Source organism: Mustela erminea, chromosome 6 (genome assembly GCF_009829155.1).
Source record: "Mustela erminea isolate mMusErm1 chromosome 6, mMusErm1.Pri, whole genome shotgun sequence".
In the NCBI taxonomy this organism is placed as follows: domain Eukaryota; kingdom Metazoa; phylum Chordata; class Mammalia; order Carnivora; family Mustelidae; genus Mustela; species Mustela erminea.
The window spans coordinates 93,453,325-93,474,408 of NC_045619.1; the positions used below are offsets into that span (position 1 = coordinate 93,453,325).

The following is a 21,084-nucleotide window of genomic DNA, read 5'->3' on the forward strand; positions in this document are numbered from 1 at the left end:
GCCAGACGCCCCTGGGTGGGGCTTTTTGTGTGTGACCGCGTGGGCGTCTGTGTGTCCAGGCCCACGGGCTTCATGCATGCTCACCTACGTGTCTGTGGGCACGCGCCTCCCTGTGCTGTGTGTGGTGTGTGTCAGATCATCTGAAGGGCTCCTCTGTCAGAGTGCGTCTGGGGCTGCGTGTTGTCTGTGGGCTGGAGCAAGCGTGTGCGTACCTGAGCACACAGCGCGTGTGCACCTCCGCACATTTGTGCACGTACACACAGCACATTTTGGTGTATGCCTGCCGTGTCAGCCTCTGCCCATGTGCAGGACGGCTGGAGATGCCATGGACAGAGGTTCTGTCCCTGGTGCGGCTGTAGGCCTCTGAGACGCATGCCTATTTAAGCATGTGGACTGAACCCTTTCCTGGTAGATAAGGCCCTTGGTGGTCTGGCCCCTGGACTCTCTCTGGGGTCTTATTCCTCCCCTTGTTCCCTGTACCCCGACATGTGAGCAAACGACACTAGACTGCTCAGAATTCCCGGCGCACAGCTGGCCCTGTGCTGTTGCCAATGTAGTTTCCTGCCTCCACCGCCCCCCTCCTCCCTGTCCCACTGCTCAGGAGCCACCTTCCCCTGGATCTTGTCTCCAGAACCCCCGCCAGCCTGGACTACTGTGTGCACCCTCCATGGGACAGCAGTGATTTTATGGCAGGGGCTGTGTCTTTCATACCATAGCTCGGCCCTTAATAGATCCTGGCAAGTGTTTGTTGACTGAAGAAATGAATGGATGGATTCTGGCTGTGTGCTAAGCACTGTGTGTATATGTGTGTGTGCACGCGTGCACATACACGCATGTTGGGGGATGTGAACGAAGATGAATGTATCCAAGGGAGGGTAGTGTGGACAAGTTCCACATCAGCATCCCGCTGGGCCCAGGGTCGGGCACCTCACTGTGTACCAAGCTGTCACCCTCAGGGTCACCCAGGCTAATGGGGGAAACGACCCACACCCAGGACATGGACATGTAAATGAACAAAACCGTAACCTCCCGGGCCTTCCTCAGGCACCCCATTTGTCCTCAGCTCCTTGGTAACTCCTCTCCGTTCTTAGATTGTATACGAGGGTCCCGAGCTGAACCACGCCTTTGGCCTGTGTCACCATGGCAACTATCTCTTCTGGACTGAGTACCGGAGTGGCAGTGTTTACCGCTTAGAACGGGGCACAGGCGGTGCGCCCCCCACCGTGACCCTTCTGCGCAGCGAGCGGCCCCCCATCTTTGAAATCCGCATGTATGATGCCCAGCAGCAGCAAGGTACCCTCTGGGGCTGGAGCCAGTGATGGGGTGGGGCCTGGGTGGGGGGTGAGGCTACTCAGGGGTGAAGGGACTCCCCAGGGATTATAGGCTCTGATTTTTGAGGCCCTTGGAGAAGAGTTTGACTGTCTTCCCCGTCTCCCTCCCTGTCCCATGCTTCCATGTCCTCTTCTTCAACATGATTATCGTCCTGTCGCCGCTGCCTCCCTTTCTGAATGTGACTTCTCCCTGTCCCCTCGGCCATGCCTTTGCAGTGGGGACCAACAAATGCCGCGTGAACAACGGTGGCTGCAGCAGCCTGTGCCTGGCAACCCCTGGGAGCCGCCAGTGTGCGTGCGCCGAGGACCAGGTGCTGGACACAGATGGTGTCACCTGCTTGGGTATGAGGGGCCTAGCCAGGGTGGGAGGCCTGGGAGCAGTCCTCAGTGGGAGGGGGCCGAAGGGTCCAGTCAGATGAAAGAGGCAAAGAGGGCCCCGTGGGGACAACAGGAGGCAAGGGATGAGTGAGAGAAGACCCCGGGGGCTGGAGGGGTTTTAGGGAGGACCGGGGATGGGGGGAATTTGGGAGAACACAAAGATGAGGGGAAACTGAGTGATGATTGGGACGGCTTTGGAAAGAGGAACACATTCCTTTACATTTGTCTTCCCTTGATCAAAGTAATACAACAACAGCTCTAAATACTGGAAATGAGAGAAGGGTAAAAAAGCCCCAATTCCCCCAACAGACACCAACCCGTGTGTTGTTAGCAGTGTGGCAAGTGAACAGCGTCTCTCTATGGCCAGCTGGGCTCCGAGGCTGCATTTACGTAGCTGAGATCACACGACACATGACACGTTAAGTGCCTTCCACCCTCTTGGGCTTGTACACGTCACAGCAGTTTCTGTGTCATTGTTGCGTTATTTGAAACAGGCTCTTCTTAGATCAAAGTAGGTCATGCTCGTTGTAAAAGAAAGAAATAAATGAGCAGTATAGAAAAACACAAGGAGAAAGTACAAGTCACCCCAAATACCACCCCTCATGGATGTCACAGTTAACATGGGGGGGGGTCACCCTTCCACACACTTCTTTACGCCTTTACCTTTACTTAAACAGAATCGCACTCCGCCGATTATTCTGTTCTCTGCTTTTTGTCACCCGACAGTGGGTCATAGATACGTCAGCAGAATTTTTAATGACTGAAATATATTTCACTATTTCTCCCCACTCCAGGATGATCAGGTTGTTTCTCTCTTTTGGTAGAGTCACAGCTAACATCAATTTCTTGAGCACAGATAGGTACTGAGACAGGGTTGTAAGCCCTTCCCATGCAGTAATTTGTTTACTCTTTAAAATATTCCTGTAGGGAGCGTGTATTTGATTATCCCCAGTATACAGATGAAGAAATTGAGGCCCGAAGTCCAAATAGTGATTTGAACCCAGGGAGTCGGACCCAGAACCTGTTTGGTTTTTTTTTCTTCATCATTTGCTCCGCTATTTCCCACACCTTCCTGCCTTCCCATATTCTGGATGGTTACCTTAAGATAGAATCCCAGAAATTATAATGAGTCATTGGAACCTTAGCAGACGGCTAAGAAGGAGAGACTGAGGTCAGGTGGAAGGCAAGAGCATTGGCAGAGAGGGAACCTGAGTGGCCAGGGTGATGGAGGGATCCACACTGACACTGAAGTCTCCACGAATTAGAGTAAGAGAGAATTGGGGGAAAGTGACACCAAACCAGGAGCTAAAACCCTTAAGATGCCCCGGAGTGTCCCGGGGCCCCGTGGAAGTAGGGCTTGGTGTAGTCGAATAGCATGAAAGTCAGCGCTGATTTTTCAGGACGGAGAGAATTGTCGGGAAGCAGTAGTGAGGAACAAGGTGACACATACCAGGTCCCGGTGGTCCAGGGCCACAAGAGAGACAGGAGGCACCCACAGGACATACAGAAGTTTCAGGGCTTAGAGTGGGAATGAGCGAAGGGTGGGTCAGAAAAACATCCAGCAGAGCTCAGTGTGTAGGGACAGGGGCCGACATGGGGGCGCTGGGCTTCTTGATGTTACCCGTGCAAATGCAGACCAAGGACATGGTGATTTCACCGCTGAGAGCTCAAGGCAGACAGGGGTGATGAGGTGGAAGTATTGGGGGCAGAAGGCCGCAGCCCTCAGAGTTCTGGGCCCCGTGTTCACTGCCAGTGGGGGCAGTGCCTCTGTGAAGGAAAAAGCCCATGGACCAGGATGGGGACCTCGGGGTCCCAGAGGTGACTTCCAGGAGGCAGTTTGTGGAGGAAGCAGGTGAGGAGTGGTCTTCTCAGGAGGGAAAAAAGTAGTGGGGAGGGGCTGGGGGCTCCAGGCCCTCTTAGAAGCAGGTGGTTTCAGGTCATACGGAAGTACTAGAAGTGTCGTCACCCCCGTGACTTGAGAAAGAGCTGTGGTATCCATCCAGATTATTTGGTCATGAAGAATGACACCCTAGGGAAAATGACTCTGGGGATATTATTTAAAATGCGACAGCAGACGAGTGTAGTGCAGATAGGGGAGCACCTGTCCCACGAGCTGGGTCTGACTCTCCCCCCACACCCCTCTGGTACCTGCAGCGAACCCATCCTACGTGCCCCCACCCCAGTGCCAGCCGGGCGAGTTTGCCTGTGCCAACAGCCGCTGCATCCAGGAGCGGTGGAAATGCGACGGGGACAACGACTGCCTGGACAACAGCGATGAGGCCCCGGCCCTCTGCCGTGAGTCCTCGCCCCATCCCCGATCCCCACCCCTCACCCCCCACCCCCGCGGCAGGGTAAGGGGATGGCAGGGCTGGGTCCCGCCCACTCACGGAGCCCGGGCCTCTTCCCTCCCCAGATCAGCACACCTGCCCCTCCGACCGCTTCAAGTGTGAGAACAACCGGTGCATTCCCAACCGCTGGCTCTGCGACGGGGACAACGACTGTGGGAACAGTGAGGACGAGTCCAACGCCACTTGCTCAGGTGCGGGGTCGGGGTGGACCGCAGGGGGCACCCCTCAGGCAGGGAGGGGGAGGTGGGGGCAGGGGACAGGGTGACCTCCGCCAGGAGAGGAGCTCAGATTGTTAGGGCTGAGGGGCGGGGCTGCGAGCAGGAGGAGAGAAGTACTGTCCCCTGCCCAGGAGAATGGGGTTGGCTTTGTTGGCTCTGAGGACTGAGCTTGTGAGGAACAGAGCATGGCTTCAGATTGGAGACAGGAGCAAGGAGGGTAGATCTTCTCGGAGGACACCAGAGACGCCTTGAGAAATGGGGTGAAGCAGATCGGGTGTCAGACCACATGGCTGGGTTTTTAAGTTTTTATTTAATTTATTTGTTTGAGAGAGAGAAAGAGCAAGTGTGAGCGGGTGGAGGGACAGAGGGACAGGGCAAGGGAAGGAGAGAATCCCAAGCCGACTCCGTGCTCAGCACAGAGCCCAGCCTGGGGCTCGATCCCACGACCCCGAGAGCATGACCTGAGCCACAACCAAGACTCGGACACTTAAAGACCCAGCCACCCACGCGCCTCACGCACAGATGGTTTTGAGCTTCTCTAAGAGAAATGGTTTTGAGACCCTTGGGAAGACTTCCTGATAGGCAGAGGATGGTAGGAAAGAAGAGGAAATGGAGAGGGGGACAGGACTATGAACAATTGCGCCCACCCTGTCCCTAGCTCGCACCTGCCCACCCAACCAGTTCTCCTGCGCCAGTGGCCGCTGCATCCCCATCTCCTGGACGTGTGATCTGGATGATGACTGTGGGGACCGCTCCGATGAGTCCGCCTCATGTGGTAAGAGGAGCAGCAGGGAAGCGAGGCTGGCACTGGGAAGGGGGAGCCCAGAAGAATGTGCTTGGGGGTAGGGGTGGGTGCTGGAGGGCCCCTGAACCGTGTCCCTGGGGGGCCATGAGCGAGTTACTGCATCTCCATGGCCTCTGTGAGTTTTGTCTGCAAAACGGGGATAATCACTGTGCTGACATGGGGAGTCAGTGAAATCATGCATGAAAAGTACTCAGCTTAGGGCAAGTGGTTGGTAACTAGAAGCTTGAAAAAGGGAAGCTCAAAAGGATGGAGATGAACGAGCAGGCCTTTAGGCTGCGCCCCTGCCGCTTCCCACCGCTGACTGGGCTGTTCCTTTTCCCTGACAGCCTACCCCACCTGTTTCCCCCTGACTCAGTTTACCTGCAACAATGGCAGATGCATCAACATTAATTGGCGATGTGACAATGGTAAGAGCTCCCTTAACCTGCCCTGGTTCCGAGGAAAGCTCGAAGCCGCAGCCAGGTCCTGGGTGGGAGACAAAGGGGTCTTAGAATCAAGCTGGGGTCTCCTCCCAGTTCACTAAAGCCCCACTGGGTTGGCTGGGAGTGGTGAGTCCACGCCAGAAATCCCATGGGAGAAACCAGTATGGACCGAGGGGAGACCCTCCTGGTTGCCCATTAGCACCGGGCCTGAGCGGCCCGTTCTCTGGTAGAGGATTGGGGGCTGGGGAGAAATGAGGGGGAAAGGCTGGAGGGGCAGAGCAAGGGGAGCCCAGTGCCCCGTTCCCTTCTCCCTGCAAACCCCAGCTCCTGGGGTCCTTGCTGCACCCTCCAGGCTCTGGCTTCAGGCTTGGGAGCCCAACTGGCGGTCGGCCACGGACCACGTGATGTCAGTCCTGAGCCACGGGGGCCAGTGGCTCGTCATGTGTGTGCCATGTCGCGGCTCTGGTGGTGTCTGTGTGTTGTGACGTGTTGTACCAGTGGCTCCAGCCCTGGCTGATTGTGAGAGGATGTATGAGGCCAACGCCACGTTGCCCCTCATCTGTGCTGTGTCTCGCGTGCCAATGGTTGCCCTGGCGGTTTCTGTGTTTCAGAGAAGGATTGTGGGGACGGCTCTGACGAAAAGACCTGTCCTGAGCCTGCCGGTCAGTGCATAGAAGCACATGCACCATCACCCCAGGGCCCCGGCTGGCCTCGGGCTGCCTCTCAGGACCCCCAGCAGCTCCGCTCTCCAGAGAGCAGCTAGGACACGAAGGGAAAGAGATAGGGAGAGACGAGGCAACAGAGAGAGAAAGACAGCAGAAGGGCAAGAAGCAGAGAGGGCAGAGGAGAGGAGGTGACAGAGGTGGGGACAAGAAGAGCAAGACACAGAGGGCAGGATAGACAAACAAACCCAGTTGGAAAAGAGGCAGGGACACACCCCACGAGGGAAAGCCATACCCAGTCCTTCCAAGTGTCCTGAAAACGTGGAGGGAAGTCCTATAGCCCCCACCCACTGGACCTCAAAAGCAGGACATTCATTCAGTCACCCTCAGACGCCTTCCAGAAGTGGCCCCCAATCCTCCCCAGCTGCAGGCAGTACCCCCTCACCCGTGAGCAGGGCGCGCAGAGCCTGGCCTCCACCAGTGCCCAAGCTCGGGGCAGGGGACGGGGGGCGGGGGGGACTGATTAGTCCCCTCCCTCCCGAGCAGGGCGCCTTACCTACTCTCCACCCACCTTACTCCCACCCAAACCAGAGAAGCCTCTGCCTTTCCCCAAAGCAAGGTGACCCCTGTTCCCACACCCGGCCAAAAGGAAAAAGGGAAAGGAGTGTGTCCAGTCCCCTACTCACTGCCTTCCGGGACTCCGGGAAGGGCTGTCGTGCCCCCCCCCCACTTCTCCCCACCCCCCACGTGGGCCATGGTGCATGCTGCAGTCTATGCAGTTTCTGTGTCTTTTCTGTTTGTTATTTTCTCAGTGGGGGCGTGGGGAGGTGGGAATGGGGCGGTGGGTGTGGGGGCCCCAAGCTGGGGTCACAGAGGAGGCAGCGGGCTGACCTGCTCCTCGCTTCTGCCATTCTTGCCTCCCCCCAGACAATGACTGTGGGGACAACAGTGACGAGGCCGGCTGCAGCCACTCCTGCTCCAGCACGCAGTTCAAGTGTAACAGCGGGCGCTGCATCCCCGAGCACTGGACCTGCGACGGGGACAATGACTGCGGGGACTACAGCGATGAGACCCACGCCAACTGCACCAACCAGGGTGAGAGCCTGGGGGCCGGCAGGTGCAGCGTAGCCGTCCCGTGCCGGTCACACTCAACCATCCCTCCGTCCCCCTCCACCCCCCCCAACTTTGTGCGCCGCAGACATCTGGGAACCAGAGATAACCCAGACCCGGCTCTTATCCTCAGGAGCTGCCTGGCGTGAGGGTGGGAGGGAGATTGTCGACAAACCCTCGTCACACGCTGTTAAGATGACGGGCTTTGCAGCTGGGTGGCCTTGGGTTTGAGCTCCAGCTCGGCCACTTACTATCTGGGTGGCCTTGAGCAAGTTCCTTCATTCCTGTGGGCCTCTGTGAGTGTCATCTGCAAAGTGGGGATAATAATAGCACCCACATCACGGTGCTGATGTGGGGGTTCGCTGAGATCGTGCACAAAAAGCATTCAGCATACAGCCTGTGCTTGCAAGCTGGGAGCTTGAAAACAACGATGCTGGGCGGGGTGATGGGTGAGGGTGAATGAGCACAGTGGGGACCCAAGGAGTGAGGCGTGGGCTCTGTGAGGGTTCTCCGTGCCGAAGCCTCCAGGGCCCAGTTAGGGGGCAATGGGGACCGAGTGTTCTGGAAGGTACAGACCCTCTGAAGGACGGTTTGTTTCTTGGCTCTGGCCCATTGTTTCCATGGAAGACTGCAGACCCAGGGCAGTCCAGGCTTTAAGAGAAGTTAGACAGGCAGAGTTCTGTGTGAATCCTGCCCATTTCCAAACACTGGTGTATTAGCTTCCTGTGTCTGCCACAGCAGAGTACCACAGACTGAGCGGCTTAAACAGCAGACATTCATCGTGTCAGTTCTAGAAATTAGAAACCCAAGTCCACAATGTTGGCGGGGTTGGTTCCTTCTGAGGGCTGTGAGGGAGAATCCCTCCAGCTTGTGGTGTTGGCAGGCCATCTTTGGGATTCCTTGGCTTGTATGGGCTTCACCCCAGTCTCTGCCTTCATCCTCTCATGGTGTTCTCCCTGTGTGTATGCTTGTCTTTGTGTCTGGATTTCCTCTTTCTATAAGGACACAGTCATATTGGATTAAGGCCTACCCCAGTGACTTCATCTTAACTCAATCGTTTGCAAAGACCTCTTTCCAAAGAAGATCACATTCGCACACCAGGAGTTAGGACATCAGTATCTTTTTAGGGAACACAAATCAACCCATAACAACTGGCAGTGGACTTTAAAAGTTGGAAAAATGCTGTAGGCCAAAATCTTCCTGCGGGCCTTATCTGGGCCCTGGACTTCCAGCTTCCAACCTGTGCCCTATAGAGTGAAGGCACATAGAGTGAGAGCAGTACGGTCACACAAGCTCCCACCAGGGGCCCAGGACTGAGACGGAGGGCAGGAAGGGTCACCTGAGGCCCAGGAAACAGCCACTGAGTCTCAAGGGCCATCTCAGAAGTACGAGTGGGACAGGTAATAGTGCCTTGGGATTCTGAGAAGGGTGTCCCCAGAGGCCTGCGGTGTGGCAGAGAAAGCACTCTGCCCCTCACCTACAAGCTGGCTGAACTTGGACAAATCATTTCCTCTGAGCCTTGGCTTCCTGCTCCATGAAATGAGAGGGGATGTGGGGGTCCTGGCCCATGAGAGCAGGCTTGTCATGACTGGTAGGAACTGTTAATGGCGGTGGTGAGCTAAAGTGGTCTGGGGTTATTTAGGATGATGTGGGGCCTGAACTGGGCCCTGATGAGGGCTTGGACAGTGGCCAAATGGACAAGAGGGAGGGTCCTCAGATGGAAGGTGGGTAGGGGTGGAGAACACAGTAGCAAGATTTAGAGAGTGAAACTGGGCACTTCCATCTCTGCCTGTTGGGACTGCTCAGGCCGGAGCGGTCAGCCGGGAATGAAGCTGCGCCCAGAAGGGACAGATGACATTAGCAGGGGAAAGTCAGGCCCTGGGACCCCTGAAGGACTTTGAAGCTGGAGGTGATAAGATGGAGGAGGTGCTTTCAGAGGACAGTCCTAGAAGGGGATCCAATCAGAGGGGCCCCCCGAGGAAGGAAGCTCAGCTCGGAGGCCGCTGCCGAGAGGCAGGCATTGAGATGAGAGCATTGACCGGATTGGTGGCCGGGCAACACGGAGGAGCGGGCAGCAGTGTGAGAGCAAGATGGGGCTCCTGCGTGGGGCTCCTGCCCCGTCAGCGGTGGGGGCCTCTGGGTGCCGCTCCCACAGCTTCCTGACCTCCTGAGTCAGACCTCGACCCAGCAGCTGGAGTGCACCTGCAACCCATGAGTCACACCACAGCCGGGCCCTGCCCTGCAGCCTGCACTGGCTCCCCACATGCTTGCATGGAGGCCCAGCCCCACTCCACGGCCTGCAGGGCTCCCACCACCTCGCTGACTTGTGTTCCTGCTGCTCCTTTCCTGCAGCCGGACAGCCTCAAATACACCTTGGGCATTTTACTTATATGCCCGCCTGGTCCCGTCTCCGCGACTTTGCACAAGCTATTCCCTCTGCGTGGGCTGCACCTCTCGGGATGCTCATGGCTCATGTCATTCAGGCCTCTGTTCAGACTTCTCCCACTCAGAAGCCTTCCTTGGCCATCTTACCCAGTGCCATTGACACAGCTTCATCTCCATGGCTTTGATCGCTCCCCACTAGAATGTCAGCTCCGTGAGGGTAGACACTTGGTCTTGCTCACACTGGTACCAGGAATAGTGCCTGACACACCAAAGGTGCTTGATAAGTGTTTATGGCCTTCCTGGGTAAAGCAGAGGCTAGGTGAAGGTGGCGGGTCTTTGAGCTCTGGCCTGGCAAATTGCTTAACCAATAGACCACTCGTGTGTAAAATAGAGAGACTCTTGACTAACCAGTTGCTGGGGTCCTGGGAGGTGTGACCTTCCTGCCTCCATGTTAGCTTCTGAGAAGTGTCAGCCAGGCTCAGAGAACTCTCCACCCCTGCCTCAGCTCATACTCCAGACTGGGGAGAACAGGAGGGGGGTTGGGAAGGCAGACATGAGAATGGCTGACCTAGAGCCCCTACCCCCATGCCCCCCTCTGCCCCCTGCAGCCACGAGGCCTCCTGGCGGCTGCCACAATGATGAGTTCCAGTGCCGGCTGGATAGTCTGTGCATCCCCCTACGGTGGCGCTGTGATGGGGACACTGATTGCATGGACTCCAGCGATGAAAAGAGCTGCGAGGGAGTGACCCACGTCTGTGACCCCAATGTCAAGTTTGGCTGCAAAGATTCTGGTAAAAAGAAGAATGGGCGGGAGCTTGGACTAGGGTGATCGGGACAGGGGGAGACCATACTGGGAGCAGGGGAGTGGCAAGGGAGATAGCACTATGCTAGTGGCGGAGGGGCAGGGGGCGGGGGACACTGGGAGGCAAAGGGCTGCACAGAAGCTTGCGGGTGACGCCTGGGGGAAGTAGTGGAGGGTCCAGGGCCTGCACTAAGGGCCCTGGGAACCAAAACCATCACCGTCAATGTTGAGCTTCAGCACAACTCTTGCAGATTCTTGCTTTCTCTGTTGCCCATGTGAATCTGACAGAGAAGGCCTCAAGGTTCCTAGTGGACCCCAAGGCATTACAATCACGGCCCTATTAGAGAAGCCCACTGGGTCTGGGAAGAAAGACATGGAGAGAGCCTTCGTGCCCAGGCCTGGCGCCTCACACTATATCCATCCCTCAGCTCGATGCATCAGCAAAGCATGGGTGTGTGATGGCGACAGTGATTGTGAAGATAACTCGGATGAAGAGAACTGTGAGTCCCTGGCCTGCAGGCCACCCTCGCACCCCTGTGCCAACAACACCTCAGTCTGCCTGCCCCTCGACAAGCTGTGTGATGGCAACGATGACTGTGGAGATGGCTCGGATGAGGGAGAGCTGTGCGGTGAGGCCCAAGCCTAGGAGAGGCCCCAGGATAGGAGTGGGGAGGGCGGCTGGGGAAGGAGCCTGGGCCGGGGCCAGCGCTTGTGGAGCAGGACAAGCTCTGTGGGGAGAGGTCTCTGAGTGGGAAGGAGCAGCTCAGGCTGCTGGGGAGGACATCCCCAGAGCAATTACCAACAGCCTTTGTTGAGTTCAGACTCAGCTGGGCAAGAGGCTGAGCCGAGCACGCCACACTGTTAGAGCATATTAATCCCTCCATTGGCCCTGTGAGGCAGATGGAACTATTGTCTCCATCTTACAGATGAGAAAACTGAGGTGGAGGGGTTAAATAACTGGTCCAAAGTCACATGGCTCCTAAACTGTTGTGGAGAGTGCCTGGTGCAACCCCTTCCTGCAGGCGCATCTCCTCCCCCACACCCAGATGGTGGAACAGCACAGAGCTGCCTTTAAAAACAAAGACGCCAGGGTTGCGTGTTGATACGGTCAGGACAGCCTTCCCAGAGGAGGCAGGGATTTAACTGGGTTCCCAAAGATGATGCTTAGATCTTACACAGTGAGAAGCGGGGGCGAGGAGTCTGTGCATTCAAGGGTCAGAACAAATAGGGGTCAGGGAGGACCACCTGGTGGATGGGGGGATGAGGAGTGGAGCAGAGGCGCCTGTCTCCTCCGGGCAGGCAGGGCATCTGTTTCTGGGGGAGAGGAGTGGGAGAGGAGGCAGGCTGGGACTGGCCCAGAGAAATGCTGACGGGTCATCAGTCAGGGCTGGCGGATCTCAGGGTGTGTCAGAGAACCCCGGCAGGATGTTCCCTACCACACCCCACCTCGGTCATGCCCAAGTCAGGGGAGACCGAGGAAAGGGCAGCCCTCCAAGAGAGGTGAAAAGCTGCACCCCCACCCCACCCACCATGGGCTCAAGAAGGGACAGGGAAACGGAGACCCCATGCTGCTGTGATGTGGGGGCACTCCTCCTGGTCCTGGTGCTGGGTACTGGGGTCTTAACCCTGGTCCTGAGGGAGCCTGGCAAGTGGAGGGGCAGAGACTTGGCCAGAAATGGAAAAGAAGGATGCCATGGGCAGGGAGCCAGGGTTCTGTCTGAGCCACCCAGGACTTGGGGCCCGGTCAGGCCATGGTCCTGCCTTGTCCCAGCTTCTGACCCTGTCCCCGGTCCTGTCCCCTGCTGGCCACCCTGCAGACCAGTGCTCTCTGAATAACGGAGGCTGCAGCCACAACTGCTCGGTGGCACCTGGTGAAGGCATCGTGTGCTCGTGCCCGCTGGGCATGGAGCTGGGGCCCGACAACCACACCTGCCAGATCCAGAGCTACTGTGCCAAGCACCTCAAGTGCAGCCAGAAGTGCGACCAGAACAAGTTCAGCGTGAAGTGCTCCTGCTACGAGGGCTGGGTGCTGGAGCCTGATGGCGAGAGCTGCCGCAGCCTAGGTGACATGCGGGTGAAAGGTGGTGGGGAAGGCTGGGCAGGCTGGGGCAGGCCCTCGAGCCGCCGTTGGCTGGGTTTGGCTGCCGGATGCCAAAGGCTGCGGTTTCCACCCGTGACCAGGCCCGGGGCCAGCGGGGACCCTGCCTGCTCTGGGACCGGGTGGCTCTGAGGCAGCAAGCCCTACGCTGACCCCTGTATTCCACCCCTCCCCAGACCCCTTCAAGCCATTCATAATCTTCTCCAACCGCCACGAGATCCGGCGCATTGATCTTCACAAAGGGGACTACAGCGTTCTGGTGCCTGGCCTGCGCAACACCATCGCCCTGGACTTCCACCTCAGCCAGAGCGCCCTCTACTGGACTGATGTGGTGGAGGACAAGATCTACCGTGGGAAGCTGCTGGACAACGGAGGTGACCGCCCCCTCCTACTGACCCAGGACTGTCGCGGGTGGCCCACACACAGAAGGGGCACCTGGGGACTCAGAGCTGCGGACCCAGATCCAGGCCGTCCCGAAGCCAAGGCCTAGCTCCCCCATCCCCCACACTTTCATTAATTGGGTTAGATTTTGCTGTGGGTCTCAGTTCCTGACGCCCCGTAATTATCGTCAGCAGAGCCGGCAGCCTGATAATTAACAAAATGATCAGCCTTTCTTTGGAATGGCCTGGAGCTCCCCGAATCCTCGAACAGCAGGCTTAAAAGGAAAAAGCCATTTAGGGATGGGGTACCTGAATCCTCCCTTCACAAACTTCTCTCATTAGTAACACACGTACTGAGCACCTGCGTACACATGGGGCCTGGGGAGACAGCAGTGATCAGAGCAGGCTGCGATGGCTGCCCTCGTGGAGCTTACACACCAGGGAAACATCAGATATGAGCAAAACAAACGAGTACAACGTGGAATATAGCAGAAGGGATAGTGCTGTGGGTATAAAGAAAGGAGGTCGGGGTCAGGTAGGGAGAACGGGGATTGACATTCTAAACTGGGTGGTCAAGGAAGGGCCTCTAAGAGGCAACATCTGAGCAAAAACATGAAAGCACATTTTACTAAAGGAGTTTGTATTGTTTGTGATAGAAAAAAACTTGGAGCCATTCTACATGTTCATCAGCAAGGGGATGGCTAAGCAGATTGTGATAATATTCACACTATGCAACAGTTAAAAAAATATATATATATATATGTATGTATACATACGTATATACATACATACATGTATACATACATATATATATGTGTGTATGTGTATATATATTTTTCCCCTGTGGAAAAATCTTCAAGATAGTTTATGAAGTGACTTCTAGAAAGTTCTCATATTGACTCTGTGTTTGCCCACACCACCCCCCCAAAGCCTCCACCCTCTACTCTGACCTCCTTCCATGGGTTAGCCCTTCAGAGGAAAGGTGTGACTTTCCCTTCTTCAGGGTTCTGGAAACTAGGCCTCTCCTCTCCTATTTGACTTCCTGGTGGGGTGGAGGGTCTGGGTGAGGTGAGTGGGGGGTGTCTGTGAACCCCAGCTGAAGCTGGGGTTTGTCAGACATATTGGCAGAGGTGTCAAGGCTGAGGGTGAGTCATCTAGACTTCCTAGTCTACTGTGATTTCACGCTCATGACCTTCTCTTCACCAGCCCTGACCAGCTTCGAGGTGGTGATTCAGTATGGCTTGGCCACCCCCGAGGGTCTGGCTGTAGACTGGATTGCAGGCAATATCTACTGGGTAGAGAGTAACCTGGACCAGATTGAGGTGGCCAAGCTAGACGGGACCCTTCGGACCACCCTCCTGGCTGGTGACATCGAGCACCCGAGGGCAATCGCGCTAGATCCACGAGATGGGTGAGGACCCTGCCCAGCCCTGTTATGGCCCCATGGTCCCCTCTGAAGCCTCATTCAGCTGGGTCGGGGACACCTGTCTCTTCAAAGGCTATTTACCCCCTCTGCCCTTTACCAAAGATCCTATAATAGCCCCATGCCAGGCCCTTGACCTTGGCACCCCGACCCCCTCCCCCTTCCCCAGGATCCTGTTTTGGACGGACTGGGATGCTAGCCTGCCACGCATCGAGGCCGCTTCCATGAGTGGGGCTGGGCGCCGCACCATCCACCGGGAGACGGGCTCAGGGGGCTGGCCCAACGGGCTCACTGTGGACTACCTGGAGAAGCGCATCCTCTGGATCGACGCCAGGTCAGCGCCCCCCACCATGACCCCAGAGGCTCCCATCTCTCCCCTCCCCTCCAGGGACAGGGTGGGGTTGGGATCCTCAGGACTTGGTAGTGAAAAGGCCTGGGCAGCTGGAACCCAAACTGGGGCGGCCAAGGGCTGGGCCCAGTGGGAGGACAAAGATGACGGGTGAGGCCAGGCTGGGGGAGGAGGTGTGGGAAGAAGAGGCTGGAAGCAGGTCTGCACTGGGGGCCTGGCCCAGGCTTGGGCAAGGCAGAAATGCAACCTCTCGTCCTCATTCACGGATCTCTGCCCCCTGCCAGTGGGCTTTATCTGCCCAGGGGAAGGGGCACCTTCTAATTGGTCTGCTCAGAGGGGGTGCCTTTTTCCAACCTCCTGCAAGCCCCGTGTGTGCTCACTGTGGCCCTATGGAAAAGAGAGCCAAGAGATCCAGGGCATGGGATTTGGGATCCAAGAGCCGGGGTCCTAGAGGTCAAACCATTCTGGTTCTCACTCCACATTGTCATGTTGGTTTCTCCCGGCCGGCAAGGCCTGGGAGGAAGAACTGCTCCAGTGTGCGAGGGCTGTGGGGGGCGGGGGCCAGGGGGCCAGGGTCTGGCCCCCGCCAGCATCCTCACTCTGCCCCGACCACGCTCTCAGGTCAGATGCCATTTACTCAGCCCGTTACGACGGCTCCGGCCACATGGAGGTGCTTCGGGGACACGAGTTCCTGTCGCACCCGTTTGCAGTGACGCTGTATGGGGGGGAGGTGTACTGGACGGACTGGCGGACAAACACGCTGGCTAAGGCCAACAAGTGGACCGGCCATAATGTCACCGTGGTGCAGAGGACCAACACCCAGCCCTTTGATCTGCAGGTGTACCACCCCTCCCGGCAGCCCATGGGTAAGGGGCCAGCAGCCTCGGCAGAAGCCCTCCAGGAGAGAGGGCACCGTGAAAGCATGAGGGGCTGTGCTGAGATGGTGGGACAGGCCAGCCTGTTGATGGAGGAGGGTCTGGCGATGCTGAAATGGGGAGGGGGAGAGCGGGTGAAGAGGGGTTGGTCCAGGTGAGAAGGGCCAGGTAGGTGCTGGCAGATCACAGGATGCCCTCACTTCTCCTCTCCCCCTGCGCCAGCTCCCAATCCTTGTGAGGCCAATGGGGGCCGGGGCCCCTGCTCCCACCTGTGTCTCATCAACTACAACCGGACGGTCTCCTGCGCCTGCCCCCACCTCATGAAGCTCCACAAGGACAACACCACCTGCTATGGTAGGAGGCCGCTCCCTCAAGGCCACGGGTAAACTGAAGCCCAAGGGGAAGGTGTCAGGACCCCAGGCTCATGACTGGAAGCGAGGGTAGACCGTCCCAGTCGGAGAGGCTGCAGAGACAGCCACTGGAAGAAGAGGCAGGAACTCGGGCAGGGATGTGACGCCCATGCTATCACTTCCTGATAGCCAATGGCCAGCTGTGAATGGAAGGAACCAGAAGAAGGAGGGACCCTCATGTGGGTGGGCGGGAAGCATGAAGGGAAGGGACTGCCCTCGGTGACCCGGCCCGTGCCCCACAGAGTTTAAGAAGTTCCTGCTGTACGCACGTCAGATGGAGATCCGGGGGGTGGACCTAGAGGCCCCCTACTACAACTACATCATCTCCTTCACGGTCCCTGATATTGACAACGTCACCGTGCTGGACTACGATGCCCGCGAGCAGCGTGTCTACTGGTCCGATGTGAGGACACAGGCCATCAAACGGGCCTTCATCAACGGCACGGGCGTGGAGACCATCGTCTCTGCAGGTTCTGCCCTCGCCCTGGACCCCCGCAGTGGGCGTGGGCGCCCCCCCATCCGGCTCTCCTTCCCATCCCTGGTGCTCTCGGTCCCAATATTCCTTTTCCAAATCTCCCCCCTTCTCAGTGCTCCAACCCTGGATTCCCGATCCCCAGCCACCCCCCCGCCAAAACCAGACCAGTCCCCCACCTCCTCCAGCCTCCCGACCTATACCCCCGCAAATACCCATCCTCCAAGTCCCCACTGTGCTCCCCAGACTTGCCAAATGCCCACGGGCTGGCTGTGGACTGGGTGTCCCGAAACCTGTTCTGGACAAGCTACGACACTAACAAGAAGCAGATCAACGTGGCCCGGCTGGACGGCTCCTTCAAGAACGCGGTGGTGCAGGGCCTGGAGCAGCCCCACGGACTGGTGGTCCACCCGCTGCGTGGGTCAGTCCGGGACCCAGGGTTGGGGGTCGTGGGATGTGGGGCAGGAACAGAGAGGTCTGACTTCATCTTCCCGCACCTTCCCAGGAAGCTCTACTGGACCGATGGGGATAACATCAGCATGGCCAACATGGACGGCAGCAACCGGACCCTGCTCTTCAGTGGCCAGAAGGGCCCTGTGGGTACGAGCTTGCCTTTCCCGAACTGCAGCTTGCCCTAATTCCTCAGTCAGGAGATCCTCGGGGTCCACTGATTGCCCCTCTGTCTGCCAAACTCCTAGCTTAGTGTGTGTCCTCACCATCCTCCCTCAAGACCATATATCCCTCAGCCCCCTGCCCAGGAGCCACGCTCCCTGGCAATGACACCCATCTCTTCCAGGCCTGGCTATCGACTTCCCCGAAAGCAAACTCTACTGGATCAGCTCTGGCAACCACACCATCAGCCGCTGCAACCTGGATGGGAGCGGACTGGAGGTCATCGACGCCATGCGGAGCCAGCTGGGAAAGGCCACGGCCCTGGCCATCATGGGTGAGGGCTGCTGGCTGGGGGCAGGGACAGGAGCAGAGAGGCTGGGCCTGTCCGGGCTGGGGGTGGGGCCCTCCCGGGTGGGGCCCTCCCCGGGATCTCATCCCCTCCTGCCTTCCCAGGGGACAAGCTGTGGTGGGCAGATCAGGTGTCAGAGAAGATGGGCACGTGCAACAAGGCGGACGGCTCAGAGCCCGTGGTCCTGCGGAACAGCACCACTCTGGTGATGCACATGAAAGTGTACGACGAGAGCATCCAGCTGGGTGAGGCCTGCAGCCAGGCTGCAGAGGGGCTCCGTGGGCAGGGAGGTGAACGGGGATGAGCACGGGCTCCACACCACTCTGCACCCAGAGGGGCTCCTCTTTCTCATTCTCGCGAAGGTGCCGTACGTGCTAACAGCCACACCAGTTGCAAGAGCTGGGGGTCTGCGAGAAAAAAGACCGGGCGTGGGTTGGGTGGTGACCCCCACCCAAGGTCCAGGGTGAAGGCAGTGCCCATCCTGTCCCTGGGCACTGCAAGCCTGACTGTGAGGTCCCGAGGAGGGCCACCTCATCCCTTTCTTTCTCTGTGCCTCCCACCCACCCCAGACCACGAGGGCACCAACCCCTGCAGCGTCAACAACGGGGACTGCTCCCAGCTCTGCCTGCCCACGTCTGAGTCCACCCGCTCCTGCATGTGCACCGCCGGCTACAGCCTCCGGAGCGGCCAGCAGGCCTGCGAAGGTCCGTGCCCAACACCGCCCAGGGACCCCCCCCACCCAAGCCCTGACCCCTCCTGCCCCCTGCCCCCCACCTGCCCCCTGTCACCCTGCGGACAGGACTGCATGGATCTCGTATTACTAAGTGCCTCCTGAATGAGATGTTTGGTAAGCCCCCACCATGCTGGGAGCTGGTGGGGAACCCCGGGAATAGAAGTCCCTGTCCTGTTCCCATGCCGCAGTCTTAGCCAGAGATGGGGCTAACCCAGAGGGGAAATGGGATGGTGAGGTGCTCTCCGGGCCCTGCAGGAGGGTTTTGGAGAAAGAGATGTCGGCAGGCAGTGCCAGGGCTGGCCTCATGGAAGAGGTGTGCTGTGAGCCTAGTTCTACAGGGCAAGGAGGATTTGAGTGCATGGCTCAAAGGAGGAAGAACAAGTGAGGCACAGGGTCCAGAGCAAGAGGAGGAAGTGTGCAAGGGCCCTCAAGGCACCAAGCCCATAGGTGGGCAGAGTATGGGAGGGATCATAGGTGATTGGCTGTGGGGTAAGTCAGGCCTCTGGTGTGTTCTCAGCAAGGAGTGCCTGGAAGGTGGTGTTTGGGGCAGATTAACCTGGCGGCAGAGAGCCGGCCGGTGGGGGAGGGAGAAACCAAACCCAGGCGGTTAGACCAGTTAGGAGGCTATTAGCGTGAGCCCCGTGTTAAGAGATGGGGCTTAGCAGCTGGGTTGAAGAGAAGGGTTGAGACTCAAACATTTCACAAGAACTTGCTGACTGATTTATGAATTTGCCCCAGGACAGCACTTCCCAAAGTGCGCTCTGGGAACCTTCCTCTTTGATGTGGGTAGATGTTACAGAAAGAAGCACTGGGTTGAACAAAGTTTAAGTGTTTTTTGCTGCAGAACTTCTCAGAGTCTTGAATATGTTCATCTGCACTGAGAATTTTTCTCAAGAGAAGACTCTAATGTTTGGGGTTGCCCCAAACTCCTTTGACCATGAGTCCTTTTTTTTCATGGAGCCTGAGAAACCAGAGCCTGCTGGGGGATTGATCTGGGTACACACTGTATCAAGGGATAAAGGCAGTGGAGGGTTCTGGCTCATGTTGATGGTGGCACCTTGTAAGAAATGGGAAAGCAGAGAGGGGCCTGGGTAGCTCAGTCTATTAAGTGTCTGCCTTCAGCTCAGGTCATGGGCCCCCTTTGGGAGAGAGAAATCCAGGTCTCTTCTGCCCTCTAGTGGGGACTAGCAGTCTTGCAGGCGCTTCACCAGAGGTGCTCTCCTTTCCTATTCCCCACATTCCCAGCCCAAGCTGCAGGCCTCAGACTAAGTAAAGTGTGTGTTTCTGTGTGTTGAATGGGGAGGAGTGATAGCTGTGAGAAGATATCAAAAAGAAGCAGAAAACAATAATAGGTTTGAGAGTGACAGACCCCAAGCATAAAGGTGTGTCACTGAGGCCTGGGCCTGAGTGTCCTTGTGTTTCAGGTGTGGGTTCCTTTCTCCTGTACTCTGTGCATGAGGGAATCCGCGGAATCCCCCTGGATCCCAATGACAAGTCAGATGCCCTGGTCCCAGTGTCGGGGACGTCCCTGGCTGTCGGCATCGACTTCCATGCTGGTGAGTGATTTGGTGGCAGGAGGGAGTGGGACATTACTTTGGGGATGGTGTGCTCTGTAAGAGGCTGCCCGACCACAGGTGGAGGGGGAGACAACACAGCACCCCCACCCTACTCTGTCTTCCCTTCCAAGCTTCCTGCCCCTATCCCAGCACTGACCTCCACCTTGACTGCCATTTGATTCTGCCCACCCTCCAACCTTTCCCCTGTCTTGTGGGATATCCCCATGTTGGCTCCTCTACCTCCAGAAAACGACACCATTTACTGGGTGGACATGGGCCTAAGCACCATCAGCCGGGCTAAGCGAGACCAGACATGGCGTGAGGATGTGGTGACCAATGGCATTGGCCGCGTGGAGGGCATTGCCGTGGACTGGATCGCAGGTGAGCCGTGAGAGGGTCCTGGGTGGGCTGGGGGCCTCCAGGTGAGGTAGAGGCCCGGCAGGGGAGATGTGGGATCTCAGGAGAAGTCTGAGGAGGAGTAGGCCAGAACAGATGGGGAGCAGCAGGGATCTAGAGGCTGAAAAGGGACCAGGTACAAGCGCTCCCACCCATTCCTCCTCCTCTCCACCCACTCTCTCCTCAGGCAACATCTACTGGACCGACCAGGGCTTCGATGTCATTGAGGTCGCCCGGCTCAATGGCTCTTTCCGCTATGTGGTCATCTCCCAGGGTCTGGATAAACCCCGGGCCATCACTGTTCACCCAGAGAAGGGGTGAGAAGCTGGACAGGCTGTCCAGGTCCCAGCCCTGGCTCGGGTCTGGCCTGGTCACTCCCCACAGCCCACACTGACGAGACCTTCTCTTCTCGGTGGTCTGGGGACTGACCCCCAACTTCTCCCTCCTCCACCCCACAGGTATCTGTTCTGGACTGAGTGGGGCCAGTACCCACGTATTGAGCGGTCTCGGCTAGATGGTACTGAGCGGGTCGTGCTGGTTAACGTCAGCATCAGCTGGCCCAACGGCATCTCAGTGGACTATGAGGTTTGGGTGCAGGCTGGGCCCTGGAGCCCATGGGCTATCCAGACCCTATGCTCTGGGGGAGGCTCCCCTTACCCTATGCTTTCTTCCCATTGACTCTCCCTGTGATGAGGCCCCATTTGGTGGGAAGATGTGGACCTAGGGTAGTCATGGGGTCTTCTGACCCAGCTCCTGACCCAGAATGGGACTCCTGCCACCCCAGAGGAGTACAGGGCCATCACTCAGAAGTGAGGATGGAAGGCATGCCTAGAGCTTGTCAGACTGGCAGGTCAGAGGGCGGGAAGGATATGGAAGAAGCAGGAGAAAGACACGGGAGGCAGGAGTGAGTGGGACCCGTCCTGTGGTCCGGGACCCGTCCTGTGGTCCAGGACCCTGGGGCTGATTAGAA

General features: G+C 57.7%; 1 protein-coding gene across 1 annotated transcript in view; it reads left to right on the forward strand.

Annotated features, from left to right (window-relative positions):
• Positions 1–21,084, forward strand: part of LRP1 (LDL receptor related protein 1) — a 78,801-nt gene that overhangs the window by 31,239 nt on the left and 26,478 nt on the right. Inside the window, exons 14-38 of the mRNA XM_032348723.1 lie at positions 1,092–1,293; positions 1,548–1,673; positions 3,864–4,004; positions 4,123–4,248; positions 4,934–5,050; positions 5,407–5,487; positions 7,092–7,259; positions 10,268–10,450; positions 10,890–11,090; positions 12,279–12,524; positions 12,736–12,933; positions 14,146–14,350; positions 14,532–14,696; positions 15,333–15,577; positions 15,809–15,940; positions 16,239–16,466; positions 16,715–16,889; positions 16,974–17,068; positions 17,265–17,414; positions 17,534–17,674; positions 17,999–18,133; positions 19,587–19,718; positions 19,965–20,099; positions 20,302–20,431; positions 20,573–20,699. Of these exons, the coding sequence (XP_032204614.1) occupies positions 1,092–1,293; positions 1,548–1,673; positions 3,864–4,004; positions 4,123–4,248; positions 4,934–5,050; positions 5,407–5,487; positions 7,092–7,259; positions 10,268–10,450; positions 10,890–11,090; positions 12,279–12,524; positions 12,736–12,933; positions 14,146–14,350; positions 14,532–14,696; positions 15,333–15,577; positions 15,809–15,940; positions 16,239–16,466; positions 16,715–16,889; positions 16,974–17,068; positions 17,265–17,414; positions 17,534–17,674; positions 17,999–18,133; positions 19,587–19,718; positions 19,965–20,099; positions 20,302–20,431; positions 20,573–20,699 (3,984 nt within the window). The remainder of the gene's footprint in view (positions 1–1,091; positions 1,294–1,547; positions 1,674–3,863; positions 4,005–4,122; positions 4,249–4,933; positions 5,051–5,406; positions 5,488–7,091; positions 7,260–10,267; positions 10,451–10,889; positions 11,091–12,278; positions 12,525–12,735; positions 12,934–14,145; positions 14,351–14,531; positions 14,697–15,332; positions 15,578–15,808; positions 15,941–16,238; positions 16,467–16,714; positions 16,890–16,973; positions 17,069–17,264; positions 17,415–17,533; positions 17,675–17,998; positions 18,134–19,586; positions 19,719–19,964; positions 20,100–20,301; positions 20,432–20,572; positions 20,700–21,084) is intronic.